Source organism: Brienomyrus brachyistius, chromosome 8 (genome assembly GCF_023856365.1).
Source record: "Brienomyrus brachyistius isolate T26 chromosome 8, BBRACH_0.4, whole genome shotgun sequence".
In the NCBI taxonomy this organism is placed as follows: domain Eukaryota; kingdom Metazoa; phylum Chordata; class Actinopteri; order Osteoglossiformes; family Mormyridae; genus Brienomyrus; species Brienomyrus brachyistius.
In genome coordinates, this window is record NC_064540.1 from 10,432,259 (window position 1) to 10,451,972 (window position 19,714).

Sequence of the window (19,714 nt, forward strand, 5' to 3'; positions counted from 1 at the left end):
TGCTCTCTCAGGGCTGGTATATGGCAAGTGGAGAGTTGCCCTCGGGGCTGGTGGAGGCCAGAGGGGGAGGAAGTGGGTGCAGGAACCCAGGACCAGTCGGGCGCAGGTGAGGAGGCTGGGACACTTCGAGGTGAGCAGGATGAGGTCGAGACAACTTGAGGTATGCAGGGCAAAGTCAGGACACCTTGAGGTGAACAGGACAAGCTGAATGATTGAGGTGAAACCGGGAGGCCTGGAGATGGGCAGGATGGAACCAGGAGGCCCTCTCTGGGACATCAGGCAGTAAGCGGATCTAGCTGGGACGCCTGGAGGCGGATGAAGCCAGGCCAGGCGCTAGCAGCGCAACCAATGCCTCTCCTGGGGCCAGGTGCAATGGAGGCCTCTCCTGGGGCTGGGAGCTCAGAGTGTTAGCTGAAGAGCCTCCCTGGGGCCAAGGATGGGTCTGGGGACACAGCTGGGACTGAGACAAGCTCTACGGGTTTGGTGGGGTTTGGATGGGTGCAGGGGCAGTGACAAGTGGCTCTCCTGGACTGGGAGCCTAGAGTGCGGATGAGGAAATCCATTCTGGGTCATGAATGGCAGCTTGTTAGAGGGACAGGGAGGAGACAGGAGGGTCAGGCTGGGCAGGACATGACATCTAGAATATATTACACAATTATTAAAGACTGTAAAATGAAGTCTTGAAGGATTACTTTCTCTATTATTTAATAAAGAATACAGAATAAATATTTACATCCAAAATTGTAAATTACAAGATCATGTATTTGACATACTTTCAGATTTTGTAAAGTAGCTTGGAAGATACTATTATTCACCGCAAATACGAAAAAAAGCACTGTGTGTGTGTGTGTGTGTGTCAATCTGACGTTATGTCACGTCGTACTTTTTTAATGAAAAGCATTATACAAATATTTGCCTGGCCTTTTGCATTGTAATAGTTACATTTACACAGAGATAATTCCAGATAATTCAGTAAACAGAGCCGGGAAGGTTCATATGAAGATCGTCACTTTGGCTTAGTGTTTATTTATAAAGTCAGTGGCAAGGGCATTTCCTCGCTCTATCTAGGGACATGCGATACTCATAACATAGATCCAAAAAATGAAAGGTGGGCTCGTCGGCCACACCATGCAATACTTGCCTCTGATTGGTTGAGGGGCTTAGTTTGGAAAAACAAGGTACGGCTATATATTGTGGGAAGATATGACTTATTTATGAAAGGTGAGTGGGAGATAGAGTCCTAATACGTAGACGATTCCTAAATTCATAGTGTCAATTTGCTATTTAGGTATTGCAAAAATGAGAACGCAAATTAAAAAAGCTCCACAGATTCTCGAGCTTTTGAAGACGAAATCCATAGGAATGCAACACTGTAAGACCACGTCTTCAGTATGCGTGTTAAAGCCAATGGATGCTGTACAGGTGCCCGCTGATGGGCAAGGTCTAGCCTCTATCCCAGGACCGACGAACTGGCCGCTGTTTGGCAGCTTAATCGAGCTTCTCCGAAAAGGAGGGCTGAAACGACAGCACGAAACATTGGTAAATAATGATAATAGTTTTTTTCCGCACCATGACATACTGTTACATCTATATCCCTCATCTAAATTCTATGCATTTAATTTCAAATGGATAAAGCGACGAGTATACTCCACTTTTCCACGCAAAGTACTCATATTGAAATGCATTCAGTTCAAGTGTTGTGCACTCTTTACAGATTGAGTACCATAAAAGGTTCGGGAAAATCTTCAGGATGAAGCTGGGATCTTTCGAATCAGTTCACATTGGCGCTCCTTGTTTACTGGAGGCACTATACAGAAAGGAAGGCAACTACCCACAGCGCCTTGAAATAAAACCCTGGAAAGCATACAGGGACTTCAGAAACGAGGCGTACGGACTCCTTATTTTGTAAGTGTGATATTTTTTCGCTTTAATGCCTTGAAAGTGTTGCAGATGTGGAAATAAAAGACTACAAATAAAACTTTTTTGACAATGACTATTTTCGGTTTAAAGGGAAGGAGAGGATTGGCAGAGAGTGAGAAGCGCATTCCAGCAGAAATTAATGAAACCGACAGAAGTGATGAAGCTGGACGGAAAAATCAATGAGGTATGACATTATTATCGTACAGGCTAATTACATGCATATAACTATAAAAACAGTAAAAAAAAAATAATACAGTAAAAATAATAAATAAAACAAAGACTGATATTGGTGGTAATTAACTTACCCATCGGACCAACTTCCGCATATCGTTACATTTAATTTTGGATGTTAATTCGTATGTTAATTCGTATGTTAACGGTATTACCATACCGTTGATATTCACACGGCTGTAATTGTGAACTTAAGACATTGTAATAATAATGAATACTATCATGCAATTAGTTAATAACGGGGTTTGTAGAAGCTCTCAGCAGTTTGGAAACAATTGTCATAATACAGTGTGTCCTGTTTCCTTGTTTGATATTAGCAGACCTTTAAAATACGAATTTGTTGAATTCTGTGTACGTATCTCATACCATTAATTGTTTTGTTCCTTTTAAAAAGGTTCTGGCTGATTTTGTTGATCGGATTGGGAAAGTCAATGTCAATGGTCACATTAATGACTTATATTTTGAACTGAACAAGTGGTCGTTTGAAAGTAAGTACTACAATAATTCTGTTGTGAATAATTATTACTAGTATCATATTTATATTAAAAATGCGTAATAATTACAATGTTTTGTTACAGCTATTTGCCTGGTGTTGTATGACAAGCGATTTGGGCTTCTGGGCCAGAACGTAAATGAAGAAGCAATTAACTTTATCACAGCTATAAAAACCGTAAGTGTAAAACGAGTCAAATTCTTGGCAGCAGTTACTCCCATCATAGAGTGAACTTATTCACCTGAAACACAAACCTATCCATTCGGCAAAACAAATATCTTGATAACCTAAATCTCTCCCAGCTTACACGGTCACTGTTATTCACGTATGCTTACATGTAGACAAAAACCAGAGTTCATTGAGTTCACTAAGCCGCGGGCCGTGATTTTTGCGTACTCATCTTCGTAATCCTCGTACTTTTGAGTGTGGACCATTCTTAGCTATTTTTCTTTTTATTTCAGCATAACAGGAAGGTTGTTTTTTGTTTACCTTTAGTTCTGTTTAATAAAGAAAAAAAAAACTTAATGTCTCGGTTGGATACTTTTTCTTACAATAAAAGGGTGGGATACAACAACAGCTCATTATTGTAATATGATATATAACAGAAAAGTCTACCCGGGTCGTTATTGAAACGCTTGTTTTCTTAATGTTAAGATGATGAACACGTTTGGAACGATGATGGTCACTCCGGTCGAGCTCCACAAAAGCCTAAATACGAAGACATGGCAGGATCACACGGCAGCATGGGACCACATATTCCGCACAGGTACCCGACGCCCCCAGCCACCCCCGCCCCCGATGACGTATGACCCACAGAAAAGCATTTTCAATCAGGTGATGACACATGAACCGATTGCCTTCCCGCTTTACTCACTGACAGCATTAGTAGTAAACTGAGTGACCCGTGTCTGACAAAGCTGCCAAATATTTGTAGTAGTCGGAGGGTGGAGAGGGGGATGGTTTATTGTGCTGATTACACAGGCTACGGTCGGCAGGCAAATGTTGCTCGCCTCCCCCCCCCCGGCCTATAAACAAGCTGAGGTTTCGCGCTTCGCAGGAAGACCAAGTCGTTTTCAAAGGTTATTCAAGTTCATGGGACAAGCAGTTTAAAGTTTTTTTTTTCTGGAGTCGCTCCTTGACACGTTTCGAGGTTTTTGAGTTCATTCGCGGAAAAGTCTATGAATAGAGACGTTTAAAAATAAGGTAACCTGACACGAACTTCATTGATTTAATAGTAAGCGAGTATAACATTTAGCTCATTAATATTAATAACATTAATCATTTGGCTGTATTGGAAGTAATTGCAGGCCCATATTGCTGGCTACTTTATATTTATTACTAAATAGCCTAAATCAGACGTTTTCTTCAAGCTGTTTAATACAGGCTGAAAGTTTCAGTTTCACCAGTAAACTGACAGAGCGAAAGCCCGCAAAACACTCCCTGAAATAGGCTCCTTCAGTTCTGCCAACCCCCCCCCCATTCAGGGTCTTATAGTCCCTTAATCAGCAATCATCATAACTTTCTGCCAGCCTTGGGAAACCCCCCAAGCACAGCAGCACCAAGAACAAGAAATTACAATGTTTGCGACAAAACCATAGCCCCCTCTGAAGACTGGGGCACTACAATATACATGTAATGTGCTTTTTGCCTCTATTGTTTGTCACTTTGAACAAAATTGTCTGCTAAATACATGTAAATGTAAACATTAATCCACTATCAGTTGTGATAAGTGCCACTAAAATGCAGTGTATTTGAATAACTTCTGTCATAATTTTGGTTGGCAAGTATAAAATATCATTTGAAGATTGCCATACTTTTCTTCTGGCAGCAAAAGTCTACATAGACAAAAAACTGAAACGGCACCAGAAGGATTCGAGTGATGACTTCCTGTGTGAGATCTACCACCACAGTCGCTTGTCCAGGAAGGAGCTGTATGCGGCCACCACAGAGCTTCAGATTGGAGGAGTTGAGACAGTGAGTTACTGGGCTTAAAACTGTAGTCATGACTACCACTGACAAATCAAATTCAAGATCATGCTTGGGGCCCCTGTCATTGGGTTAGAAACAGACACCAGAATTATCCCTGCAAGTTTTTCACCTTTTGAAAGCCAGCCAATGCAAAACAGACAGACAGACAGCTGGAATGCTGCTGTTGATACATAACTAAATAGTCAGTCATTCATCATAAATATGCAAATACCTAACAGCCAAGCTTGCAATAGGCTATTCCTAGAAGGCAGGAAGCTGCTGTCTGTATTGGCATAGTAAACTTGCCTGTGTCATTCTGTAGACAGCCAACAGCTTCCTGTGGGCCATTTTCAACCTATCCCGCAATCCGCGATGCCAGAAGGAGTTGCTACAGGAGATCAGAGCCACAGTCCCTGCAGGAGAGGCTCCCAGTGCTCAGCACGTAAAGCAGATGCCCTTTCTCAAAGCCTGCCTGAAGGAATCTATGAGGTAAGCACTGCCCACGCATCATCATGCATACGCATCATCATTCATACGCATCATCATGCATACGCATCATCATGCATACGCATCATCATGCATACGCATCATCATTCATACGCATCATCATGCATACGCATCATCGGCAGAGCTTCCTCCACACCCAGTTCCTCTCACTAAGGTAGTCATTCAAAGGTAGGGATTTGAATAAGCTACCTTCCAATTTCATGCACAGCTTTCTAAACCACTGGGCTGGAAAGCACTACCCCAGATAGGACTCAGACGCACAATCCCTGGCCTGGGTGGCCAGAGCCTTATTCATTAGGTCACTGGGGCAAAGAATCCCCTCTGGGAGATTCGGAGCGATCAATCAGCCTGAAGCTGTAGGCTGACTGTAAAACCAGCACAGTCGTGACATAAGTGTAATTTCTTCAGGGTAAAAATTTACTATGTTTAACTGAGTTAGATCACAGCTAATACTGTGATTTTGTTGCCTTAGACCTCTAAGGTTGGGGGTTCAAATCCCACCACTTTTTGGAGTGTATGGGGTCTTCATATTCTCCCTGTGTCGCACTGTTTCCTCCCACACTTCAAAGGGGGGGAGTTTCCCATAGTGGGTGCATGTGCCCTGTGTACCATGATCCATAAATGGGTTACAGGATCACTGTTTACACTGGAACATGGTATTTGGATGTGGTCTCTAGATAGGCAAACAATGTTGGCCTGAGATGCTTACTTTAAAAAAAAAAAAAAATAGTACCTACTTTATACATTTTCAACCTTCAGTTTTATTATGTACATAGTAGAGAACTCTTTAATCAGTCAATGAAGGGAAAACCATGAATAGATAAGACCACAGTTTGTCAACGGGGACTGAGAATCTTTCTGTTTGCTTGCAGTAAAAATAGTTCAAAAAATAGTTTTAGTTAAACAATCAACAGAGAAACAGACATGAACTGTAAGTTCTGTACTTCAGCTTGCATAGCAGCTTGTCCCAGTCCAGGATCACACTGAGCCTGGAGCTTATCTTGCACAGGATTCCAACCCTTTACAGGGCACACAATCACACCCTGAGGGCATCCCTCAACCCTGGAAGTGTGAGGCAACAGTGTGACCCATTCTGCTAGCACTCCAGCACATCTGGAGATATATAACATTCACAAATTCATTAATTTCTAGTTTACGTTTAATATCTGCTTTATTTATAGACTTTCGCCCTCGGTGCCATTTACTAGTCGGACTTTGGATAAAGAGACTGTGCTTGGACATTATGTACTGCCAAAAGGAGTAAGTATGTTTATTTATTAAATAGGCCTTATATAAATGTGTCAAATGGCTCTGTATATAATGTCAAATGTTTCTATACACACCCTACCCAGAAATTAGTTTCTGTTAGTGTTTTGAGTTTTGCTATTGCTGTTGAAAAATATTGACATATCTTTTTTTTCATGCTAAAATTAGACGGTCTTGATGATAAACAGCCACGCCCTGGGCTCTAATGAAGAGTACTTTGATGAGGGGAAGCAGTTTAAGCCTGAGCGCTGGCTCCAGGAGAAAAACACCATCAATCCCTTCACTCACGTACCCTTCGGTATCGGCAAGAGGATGTGCATTGGCCGTCGTCTGGCAGAGCTGCAGCTGCAGCTTGCATTGGCTTGGGTAAGATCCGGCCTCTTGGTCTAGGGATAGGAACCTCATTTAAGGTGTGACAGGTTCAAGGGCTAAATCACAGATGTGCCTGTTCTGGGATGGTGTGTGACTTTATCTCTATCCAGAAGGGTGTTGGTTCTAATCCTGTAATATCACTGCTGGCCCTTAAGTGACGCCCAAAACTGCTCCAGGTTCCCAGGAGAAATGTCTGGCAATTCTAACACCTTCTTTTCATGCAGCTCTGAAGTACAGCTCAGTATTCACGTCATTGTATTGCTTAATTACATTTTATTTATATGCTTTTGTGCAGAGTAACATATACACATGAGGATGAGAAACAGGGTCAGACATTGTCCCTGGAGTAATTGGGGTTAAGAGCTTTGCTCAGTGGGCCAATGGTGACATCACCTCCAACCATGTGATCTGAACCTGCACCCTTCTGATTCCAGACACACACTTCTAACTCACAGAGCTATACACTGCCAGCGGTTGGCAATAAAACAGTAATAGTTCATAACATGAAAAAAATGCTCTTTGTGTTTAGCATAGTAGGAAAATACATCAAATAAACCTCCGACACCTACAATTTAGCACATTCAGGACATGTTCTTCAGGTGTTGTGTAACATTTCACAAACAGCATTCCAATAATATTGGTTGTTTGTAAAATGTTAAGTGTGTTGCTTAATGGACGCCACACTTATTGAACTGAGACTGAATTAAAGCACATTGCCAGTGTCTTCCAGAACACGTCAATCTTTTGGCATATGTAGACATCCAGCACAAACTAGAACAGAAATGTTAGCAGAAAGTGTACAAATTGCAAGTTGTCTGTTCGCACTGTATGTATCACATATCCCTCTGTATGTATCACATATCCCTCTGTATGTATCACATATCCCTCTGTATGTATCACATATCCCTCTAAACACAGTATCTGGCAACAGAAAAATGGACAGTTTTGAGTGGATTTGTATTATATGTTAATTTATTTCAACTGATGGATGAAGGTTGTTGATTTGTTTTTATTTTTATTGCTAATTTGTAAATTGTATCAGTTAAATTATAATATTACGTTGTTTTCTCTGGATGTCAGGTGATAAGAGAATATGAAATCTTAGCAACAGATAATGACCCAGTGGAGGCGATACACTCAGGAACCCTTGTCCCCAGCCGCGAATTGCCAGTGGCCTTTATCAGGAGATGAGGTAAGAGAAGCTTTGGTGAAATCTTTGCATGGTAGCAACATATTTCTTTCTATGGCAATAGACCATATTGTCAGGTCAAAAAAAAAAAATAGGTGGGAGATCAATGTGAGTAAAGCCTGATAAAGGTCATTCATCTTCTCTTACTTCAGCCTTTCATCCTGTCAGATAAAATTTGTCCTCACTGAACTATAGCTGCCAAACAAAGTTTAACCACTGTTTCCGGCCACTGAAGCAGAAACAGCCCTGTTCCATCACACATCAGTTTTTTTCTGCTTCAGCAGACATAACACATTAAATTAATTTAGAACATGCTTTCATCCAAATAAACATGCAATTAACAGTATAACTGGAGCAACTGGGCATACTAGATATTACTCAAAGGCTCAACACTCATATCTCTCTGCTGAAGATGGGATTCAAACCAGCAACCTTCCTATTTCATGTGCAGTGTCCTTAACCTGCTGGACCACACACTGCCCCCAGAGTGATCTGTTTGCCGAATGAGACTCTGATGATCCCCTTTGAACTGATTCCTTAACAGGTGGCAGTTTGGCATCTACATTCTCTATTCTGTGCATAAAAAGAGATGGAGTTTGTACTCATTTTGACCAGAAAACCTGCTCATCGGACCTCTTTCTCAACATGGAAAATACCTCAGAATGCAACAGATCCCCCCAAAGCTATTTCATGGGCTGAAAGACCAAGTTAACTAAAGTAACAAATCCCCGAATCAAGATGATTGCACTTTATTATCTACTCATGTGTGCATGCCTACTATGACTGGAATTTTGATAATCAGTTATTAATATGTATATAATGTTGTGCTGAATACTCTGCTGTTTTGTTATATTTAAATGATTATATATGTGTTCAAAAAGATGTACGCATTCTTTATCAAAGCATTGAAATGAATATGTTTTTACTTGTTTGAAAGACATTTTCTTATTTTTATGAATTCTTCCAAAAGAAGAAAATCACCACAATCCACAGTAGTGTATGAATAACTGAGTATGTTTGACCTGATTTAGAAGGGAAAAAAGACAAAACCATGACTCTGTCAATACAGTTATACTGTGGATTATATCTGGTAAACATAAAAACGTTCCTTTATACATTAAAATGCATGAACAAATGCCAAATAAAAGGTGAAGAAGCTCTTAGCTTTACTATTGAAACTCATACCTGTGATTTTTCACATTTATCCTGAGAGGTGACTGTGCATTATTACGGAGCTCATTCAGTTTAAGAAAACTTTGGAAAAATGTGTCAAAAGGTTAAAAATAAACAAACAGAATATTTGCAATTATATAATGCACTAGTCAACCATAACATTAAAACCACCTGCCTAATGTTGTGTACATCCCCCCCTAAAGCCACAAAAACAGCTCTGACCCGTCAAGGCATGGACTCCATAAGGCCTGTGAAGGTGTCCTGCGGTACAGTAGTCTAGCGTCCGTGGTTTCAGTAACTGCCATTTCAGTTGTTCACAGTTTACCGTGCTCCAAAAAATGTTTTGAAAAGACTATGTTTTTATATTGTTCCTTTGTCCTTTGAGGGGTATGAAAAGCATGATTTTCATTGATCCATCATCCCATGATCCATATTTTTCATTGCTCTTGTCTTTTGAGAATTATGTTAAATCATCAGAATCCCTTTCATTCGAGAATATGGTGCTGTACAGTACTGTACAATAATGTACTTTATTATCCATCCATCCATCCATCCATCCATCCATCCATCTTCCAAACCGCTTATCCTACTGGGTCGTGGGGGGTCCGGAGCCAATCCCGGAAGCAATGGGCACGAGGCAGGGAACAGCCCAGGATGGGGGGCCAGCCCATCACAGGGCACAGTCACACACCATTCACTCACACATGCGCACCAACGGGCATTTTAGCAACTCCAATTAGCCTCAGCATATTTTTTGGACTGTGGGGGGAAACCGGAGTACCCAGAGGAAACCCCACGACGACATGGGGAGAACATGCAAACTCCGCACACATGTGACCCAGGCGGAGACTCAAACCTGGGTCCCAGAGGTGTGAGGCAACAGTGCTAACCACTGCACCACCATGCCGCCCTGTACTTTATTATTACTGTATTTAATGTTGGTAATATCATACTGCGTGCAATTTATCAATTACCATATGTAAGAACACATAAAATTCATATCATAAGGTCTGCAGATGGTCTCCCTTGTTTCGGATATACGCAGATATTCGGATATACGTGTTTTTGGAACATATCACCTGTGGATACGGAGGGTCTCCTGTTCCTGACACTAAAACCTTAGCAGCAGATCCTGTGAGTTCTGCATGTTGCAAGGTGGGGCCTCCATGAATCAGACTTGATTGTCCATGCTCAATCAGACTGATATCTGGGGGATTTGCAGGCCAAGTCAACAGCTTTCGTTTTCATGTTCCTCAAACCATTCCTGAACAATTTTTGCACCATTTGTCCGTCAATGAGCCTTGGGCGCCCATGACCCAGTCACCGGATCACCATTTAGCCTTCCTTGGACCACTTTTGGTAGGTATTGACCACTGCGTACTGGGAACAGCCCAGAAGACCTGCCGTTTTGGAGACTCTCTGACCCAGTAATCTAGCCATCACAGTTTTGCCGTTGTGAAAGTCACTCCTTATACTTGCCTATTTTTCTTGCTTCCAACAGCTCAACTTCAAGAACTGTTCACTTGCCTAATATATAATGACCCCCTTAACAGGTACCATTGTAATGAGACAATCGGCCTATGGTTTAAATGTTTTGGCTGGTCAATATAATATAATATAATATAATATAATATAATATAATATAATATAATATAATATAATATAATATAATATAATATAATAATATAATATAATTAAACACATGAAAAAATATGAAATAATGCAAAATTTCTAAAAGAATTTCTAAAAGAATGTAACTTACAGTGACACATTTTTTTCAATGACATAGGATTTTGCCTGTTGAGAAAGAAGTGTTTGCTTTAATTGTGTGCATAAAAAATAAAATTAAATGAAAGCACAGGAATTACATATTGGAAATAACATTATATAAACTTAAACTTTTTGGGGAAAATTGTTTACATAAAAGAACTTTATAATATTCAATATATAATATGTTTTAATTGTAAAACACGAATATTTTGTCCCATTGCAAAGGTGCAATATAAATTTAATTTACTGATCAGGGTAATCTTCAAAACAAATACCACACATTAAAAACGGATTGCAGACAGTCTTTCAGATGAGATTACAATTTAAATATTTGTATTTAGTCATTGCCGCCGTCTGAGACTCCGAGCCAAAGATTTCCTGCAAACATGTTGCAAAATGGGGATGAAAGTGGACACTAGTTCACAACATTCAGTTGGCTTAAGCATAATAAGTGGGTCGGAGCTTTTCCATGGCATGGATTCCAGCTGTTTTTCATTTGCCGAGATGTAAATATTTAATACATTTTTCCACATAAATGTGTACAGCTGTAGCATTTAAAATTGATTTTATGTGTATTTAATCGTGTCAATTTGGCTTTTTGTAATCTGCAAGCAGACCATTCACCTGAGAATTTAAACGTACTTCTGAAAAATGCAACAAAGCGTGAGCATAATGGATAGGCCTACAGTTTTCAGAAGCAAGCAATTACAAATAGTAATTGATCATCATTTAATAGTAATAAATCATAATTTATTCAGCCAGCTGTAAACAATACATTTAATATTTTTCTGCAGAAACAACTTTAAGGAACGCGAGAATCACAATATGTGCATCATTACTGGTAGATTTTTAACTGTATAAATTATTTAATCATTATAATTTTTATATATATATCCCTTACATTTACAGAATTTACAATGGCATGTCAAGCTTTGAAAAACAATGGAAAGTTGCACTTTTAGATTAGGAAAAAAGACTCAAATGGTTCAAAATGATCATTTAATATCTTTCTATAAACCTCTAAAATAAATACCAGTGTTTAAATCACCGTTATTAATGAGGGCCATAACAGATGCAAAGTGGAGGTTTACGTAAGTGTAGGCATCGGTAACCTTAACCTCCGAATAAACCTCCGGGATTTCTCAACTTTCTTTACTTTGGCTCTTAGCCCATGTCATTCACCTAAAACACAGCTACAATTTTGTTAAAAACAAAATGTGACACTTCTGAATTCATTCCTCTATTTAAAAAAAAAAAAAAAAAAAAAAAAACGTAAGTGCTTCGGAATAGAAGCAAGTCATTACAGAGCAGCATTTGTGTATAATATTTCTATATAAATTCATGCCTAGATAATTAACATTTAATGCTTACAGCAAAGGGCTGCATATTACCGTTCTGTACCATATAAGATGGAGTTCACACATTCATACACTGTGAATTAATAAGGAAATCAAATTGCAAAAGTAAATAGCACATTTGTGGTCTGCACATTAAAATTTCACATTTATGTACCACAATTACCCCTCTGAAGACAAAAATAGATAAGAAAATTTATTAGAAAACAATACTGATACTTTTGTTTCTGCTGTAGAATTATTTTATAAAGAAGAGCTAAATATGTCTGAAACCATAAAACTATCTTATCTAAGAAATTGCAATTTCCCAAAAACACATAGGCCCAATTTAATAAAAACTATAACACTAAGTCACCCACAATTACTCTTAACTAAACTTTATTATTGTGAAGTAGGAGAACATTGTGTTGCAGAAACAGGAACAGATGGGATGAACAATAAATTATACATTATTTCAGCGCCACCTACAGGACATTATGATGATGCACTTTACACTGTAGTCTAAAATGTTATTCGGGCGATTCTCATCAGACGTAAGAAACCCACAAGTTAAATTTTACGTCAGATTTACCTTCCCATCACATTCGAGAAACCTTATGATGAAAAACATATAAGGTAAAATATACTAACATGATAAAGAACACATATGAAAATAAACAAAATGATGAAATGTTGTTGTACAGGCAGGGGTGTCACACGTCCTTTTTTGAGGGACAGTAACACTGTTGAACAAATTTTTGCTTTCTTTTGGTTTCACAGATCAAAGCAGGTTAATCCTACAGTAACTGTTTGTGCTGAATTCAAATGTCTAATCAGGATTTACACAAGGATTTTGCGTGACACACAATCGAACTTGCTATATGCGTATCATAGAGAGAGAACGACCCTATCACAACATGTCTAAACAGGCCTGTAATTTCTGGAAAAACAGACTTACAGTACTGTTTGGACTGTATGTAAAGTCCTTAAAATGTTTATAAATACAAATGATTTTTTCCTAAATTACACTTAAATATGGCCATACATTCTAAATAAGGAATTATATACTATAAATACAGTCTAAAAAAATCACACTGTTGAAAAACCATGGGTGAGAGCAAGATTCTGAGCGCATTTCTTAAATTACATAAACGTCACCCCTTAGTTGATGCATGAAAAAAATCTTTGTTGGCCAGTGCTCTGTGAAATACCCATGTTTTAAACATTTTACAATAATTATAATAAAACTGAGGGGCGGCATGGTGGTGCAGTGGTTAGCACTGTCGCCTCACACCTCTGGGACCCGGGTTCGAGTCTCCGCCTGGGTCACATGTGTGCGGAGTTTGCATGTTCTCCCCGTGTCGTCGTGGGGTTTCCTCCGGGTACTCCGGTTTCCCCCCACAGTCCAAAAACATGCTGAGGCTAATTGGAGTTGCTGAATTGCCCGTAGGTGTGCATGTGTGAGTGAATGGTGTGTGAGTGTGCCCTGCGATGGGCTGGCCCCCCATCCTGGGTTGTTCCCTGCCTCGTGCCCATTGATTCCGGGATAGGCTCCGGACCCCCCGCGACCCAATAGGATAAGCGGTTTGGAAAATGGATGGATGGATGGATAATAAAACTGGCTGCTTCTTAAAAACCTTTTGTGACGTGTTTTTTTAAAAAGGTATTTCTGTGATCAGCATCACAAAATCTATCTGACACACTGACAATTATAATGGAACAAAAACCTATTAAACCAGCATAGCCTAGCTTAAATGAAACACAGCATGTAAGGAATTTACAAATCCAATGCTTTCCTAAGACTGTTAAGAACTCACAGTAGACACAGTAATCTGTCATCACCAATGTAAGATCTCCACCAGCGTGAATACAAGGTTAGGCCTTTAAAAAAGGTGCTTGTTTAGGCTATGTGCGTTTAGCCTCCACTATATATGATACTTAAAGTAACGTCTATTTTTCAATGTTTTACATGCTTCCAAACTATTTGGATAATGTGTTGTTTCAATAGCTTGACAGCTTAATTTTCGCCGTAGTTTAACCTGTTTAACTCAGTTATCGGTTTCTCTCAGCATTGTTAGGCTGAGGTTACGCACCTACTTGTGTTCCTGATATTTACTGCATTCCTACTTCTAGAGGGCAGCCTAATAGTACAACTTGTAGAAGATGATTGACTTTATTTGAATGTTTAGTTTGGACATAACCTCGTAAATACAAAGGCCCGGGACACACAGCAGCGTGCACTTGCTTTCAAAGAGGACACGATTCAGATTACACCAATAAATATCTGCAGTGTGTACAAGAAGTGGAGATGGAGGGAGAGGGAATACGAGATATTTAATCTAAGCTCACATTTAGGAAATGACATGAAAATTAGCTGTGCTGCATTTGAAACACAATCATGTCATGCAATTTCAATACAAAAAAAAATCAAAACTTCCAAAATAACCGAGGGGGCACATGTCACTGGGTTGGACCATCTTTTGCCTTCAGAACTGTTTTAGTTCTGAAGTTCTTTAGTTCTTTAGCTGTGTCAAGCATAGGTGCTTGAAACATTCCCCAGTGATCTTGGTCCATATTGACATGGTAGTATCACACCAATTGCTGCAGATTTATTTGGTGCACCTTCATGATGTCAGTTTCCTATTCCATCACATCCCATAGAGGCTCTATTGGACTGAGATCTGGTGACTGTGGAGACCATTTCAATACTGTGAGCTCATTGTCATGTTCAAGAATCCAGTCAGATGATATGAGCTTTGTGACATGGCTTGTTATCCTGCTGGAAGTAGCCAACAGAAGCTGGGTACACTGTGATCCTGAAGGGATGGACATGGTCAGCCACAATACTGAGGTAGGCTGTGGCATTTAAATGATGCTCATTAAAATAAGACTCACCTGACCAGGCAATGTTCTCCCAGCCTTCTTCTCTCCAAATGGCACCCAGTGTGGTCTGCATACCTTGGTTGTAATGAGTGGGTATTTGAGTTACTATTGTCTTTCTGTCAGCTTGCACCAGTCTGGTCATTCTTCTCTGACTTCAACGCGGCATTTTGGGCCCCACAGAATCGCCGCTCACTGTATGTTCTTTCTTTTCCAGCCCATTCCCAATAACCCCTGATAATGGTTGTGTGTGAAAACACTATTAGATCAGCATTATCTGAAATACTCATACCAGCCCATCCGGCACCAGCAGCCATGCCAGGTTCAAAGTCACATAAATCACCTTTCTTCCCCATTCTGGTGCTTGGTGTAGACATTAACTGACCTGTACCTACATGATGTTGTACATTGTGTTGCTGACATATGATTGGCTGATTAGATTGAACAGATGTCCCCAATAAAGTAACCAGTGAGTGTGTGTCGCCTTTTTGCATTAGCACTTCCATAAATGTTATGTGTGCCGGATATTTTATGCCTAGATCCGAATTTACTTAACTTGTAAGTAGTGAGCTGCCTGTGTATCGCTCCATCATTAGCGTTTCAAAAATGTTTCAGTTTTCAAGCCTTCTTTAGTTACCTAACAACCTCATTAATGAGTCAGAATGGTATAGAAATTCAGTTACAGTAATGCGTCCGACATGGGTGTCTAAAGCCCCGAGTATTTCAGCCCTAATGTTAATTATCCTTTTTCTTCATAAAAAGTCAAGCCCCAGATAAACTTGACTTAGCCCCCGATCTTTTCAATTGCTAGAAACTCCCCTGGCATCCAGGAATGAATAGAATTGAGTGCTTTGGTGCTCAAATGACAGGAAACCCATACAAATTAGACAGACATTTTTAAAACTAGCCAGTATATCGAAAATGTTTCAAGACAAAACGTGAATACAGGTGAGTGCAAAACAGACAGTTGTTTGTATATTGGGCATTGTCTCTGTACATGAAAAATGTTGCTGTGTTTTAAATTGTTTTATAATGATTGCTCAGTGGATTGTATAATATTATTTGTAAAATAATATTTCATTATTATTTTATGTGCATGTGTCTTCCATTGAACATCACATTCATCACCATCATCTCTCCTATTTTTTCTGGAGTGTCTTGTGGTTTAATATTGTGTTTTGTTTTGGTAATTCATCATTCTCATATAGACATGCTAGCAAAAGTGAAGCTAAAGATTTCCATCCATCCATCCAAGCATGCATACATTCAATTTCCATCACCACTTATTCAGTCAACCGGGAATCTCTGCCATGCAGAAAGCAGAGGACACCCGGGAGGGGGTGTCACTCCATGACGGGGCTCACACTCTCACACATACAAGAGGGCACAAGAACAGGGGGACGCCTTGACACATTCCACGAAATTGACACAATCCTGCGTTTTTTGATTGCTGTAGAAAACCCACAAAAACATGACAGCTCCACTTACACCAAGCCAGGAGGTCATAGATGTGAGCCTGCAGTGCTACCCACCCAGCTACATGATTTGTAATGTATATAAATTCAAACAGCTATTATTGGATTATATTGAAATGCATTTCTTCTTTGATTTAGGAGACAGTAAATACCAAACATGTGTGATATTTGGCAGGTTGACCAGTAGTCTGCAACTTTATCCCATTCACTTCTCAAAAACTTTGCACGCCTCAGACTAAATATGAATTGGGCTGAGACCAGTATTTTGTCACTTGTAAATATAGGTTGTAAAAATGCGATAGACTCCAGGGTGAACCCTTCCTTACTCGAACTACTGACATGCTCCCAAACTCAATATAGAATGTAAATGCCATTACTTTTGAGTGATGTTATTATCACTGTTTGTTTGTAAAACACAGTATATCTTATTAACAAATGAGAGAGTAGGTCCCTATGTTGTTATAGCATCCTAAAAGTCAAAACACAATTCAACAACTAGGTGGCACTAGTCACTTGACTGTAATATATAAATACATCTAGCAGACTGAGGTAAAGGTCATTCAGTTATGCTGGGATTAATCTAGCTTTGTTAAAGTACAACTCTCAGTCTTTCTTCATATTGTGCTGCAACGCTTCAGATACACATATATTTCATTAGGTAATATTAATATTACTAAATTGGTCACCATCCCCGTTTACAAAACAGTGAAATTATTCAAAGCAAAAAAACTGACATTATTGGTAAAGTGAAATGTGAAATCTGGGAATCTATGATATCGTCATATTTTGCAGTCCCATTGTTTTTAGAATAGATTTGCTTCTCTATGCGGGAAGCATAATATATTGTAGGATGTTTTAGAATTCTTTTTTCCATGAATGTCTAGTGATGCTCTCACATGCAGTAACAAACATTCAGAGCATATTAACCAGATCTATAAGTCTTAATTTGATCATGTCTATCTACATGCTTATGTATATATATATATGTGCCATGGCATTGTTACTATGCAATGGGCTTAATACGGTGTCTGAGGGTTTTAAGATGGATAGCCGTCTGTCGGCATGATATTTTCAGGGTCCAGCTGTTTTGTAGGATGCCTGCCATTATTTATACCCCATAGCCACACGACTACACGTGGCTTTGGCATGTGTGTAAATTGTTGCTGGGAGGGCTGGTATTGGCAGAAGCGTGCACCAGATTGTTGTAATTATAATTAACTATTGATGAGTATGCTTTCTAAATGTGATTTTGTGATATCAACACCCCAAGAGCAGTGTTGCGAGATATTTTCAGTGATAAAAGTGGAGTTGATGACCTTCAGCGTCAGTCATATAACTAATGTTGCGTTATCTGTTTAGGAGCCTGAGTAATAGTTATTATATAGGTAAACAAACAGAGCTGAAACATACATGTATGCTTCATTTTTTCCATTAATTGACAGATTGGACTCTTCTTCATTATTATACTTTTTTATGCCCCATATGCTCCATCCACTTCTACGCTGCCTCCAGCTGTCACCATGACTTATGTATTCACCGATAGCCAGGGCCAGACCCAGCCCATGTGGCGCCCGGAGAGCATCACTGTCGCTGCCCTGCCACGATAAATAACAGGCCTATAATAGGCAACATTTTTATATGAAATTATGAAATAAAAAAACATTAGAAAACGTTTTGAAGTCGTAATATGTTTTTATTTCTTTTAATACCCCAATAGGAGAATAGTAGGAACAAGGGACCATGGCATCCATACCATACTTGTCTGATGTTGGGCTGTGGAGCCTATCCCACAAGCTATGGATGCCAGGCAGGGAATAACCCAGGGCGGGGCACCAGCCTATCACAGGGCAGGGAACAACCCAAGGCGGGGCACCTGCCTATCACAAGGCAGGAAATAACCCTGGGTGAGGCAATAGCCTATCACAGGGCAGGGAATAACCCAGGGTGGAGCAATAGCCTATCACAAGGTAGGGAATAACCCAAGGCGGGGCACCTGCCTATCACAAGGCAGGAAATAACCCAGGGTTGGGCAGTAGCCTGTCACAGGGCAGGGAACAACCCAGGGCGAGGCAATAGCCTATCACAGGACAGGGAATAACCCAGGGCGGGGCAATAGCCTATCACAAGGCAGGGAATAACCCAAGGTGGGGCACCTGCCTATCACAAGGCAGGAAATAACCCAGGGCGGGGAACCAGCCTATCACAGGGCAGAGAATAACCCAGGGCGGGGAACCAGCCTATGACATAGAACACTTACACACCACTCACACAAATGGACAATTTGACAGCTCCAGCTTGTTTTTGGACTGTAGAGCAGTAGAGGACATTAGAATGGAGTGGTGGCATCCATGTGTACTGTACCACCATGCCACCCATGAGCAAGAGTGCAGAAGGCACAAGTACTTCTAGGGGCATGACTGAGCCAATCCTGTCTCAGATTGTGTGGCAACCCCTCACAAGATGGTGCGCTATGTTGCCTATAGAATTAACCAGCCCGATCAGTAGGTTTAAGATCAAATCTATGTCATTGCATATGTTAGCAGTGTAGCCTAGTAGTGTTAGAAGAGTAACCCGCCTACCCATCCATCCTTCCATTTTCTAAGCCCGCTTGTCCTATTTATGGTGGCGGGGGGTCTGGAGCCTATCCTGGACGCTATGGACAAAGTGCAGGGAATAACCCAGCATGCGGCTCGAACCCATCACAGGGCACATTCGCACACCATTCACTCACACACCATTCACTCATACAGGCACACCTTTGGGCAGTTTGGTAACTCCAATTATCCATAGTATCCATCTATAGTATGTTTTTGGACTGTGGGGGGAAACTGGAGCAACAGGGCGAAACCCCACAACAACATGGGGAGAACATGCAAACTCCACACACATGCAACCATGGGGGGGCTGAAAGAATTGTAATCTGCTTTTAAACTCTTTATTTATTTCTTTTTAATCCAGTCCAGATCAAAATTCAACTGAACTTAACTGAACTTCAGAAGACAAGTCTGAAGAGACCTCAACTCTTACTTGTGTTTGGGAACTATGAAATGTGAACCTAAATATCATTTTAAAGATATTTTGTATTGAACATTTTCCTCTGTGATAGTGATTATTTCTCATGTCTTGTTTCTGTGTG

General features: G+C 40.1%; 1 protein-coding gene across 1 annotated transcript; it reads left to right on the forward strand.

The window, feature by feature from the left end:
• The first annotated feature begins 1,097 nt into the window (after positions 1 to 1,097).
• Positions 1,098 to 8,882, forward strand: LOC125747319 (1,25-dihydroxyvitamin D(3) 24-hydroxylase, mitochondrial). The gene is made up of 12 exons (XM_049022405.1): positions 1,098 to 1,539; positions 1,715 to 1,905; positions 2,011 to 2,104; positions 2,546 to 2,639; positions 2,730 to 2,821; positions 3,299 to 3,410; positions 4,473 to 4,618; positions 4,935 to 5,101; positions 6,301 to 6,379; positions 6,554 to 6,751; positions 7,838 to 7,949; positions 8,491 to 8,882. Exons 1-11 carry the CDS (start codon positions 1,300 to 1,302, stop codon positions 7,946 to 7,948), a joined length of 1,524 nt encoding a protein of 507 aa, XP_048878362.1. The 5' UTR covers positions 1,098 to 1,299; the 3' UTR covers position 7,949; positions 8,491 to 8,882.
• The last annotated feature ends 10,832 nt before the right edge of the window (positions 8,883 to 19,714 follow it).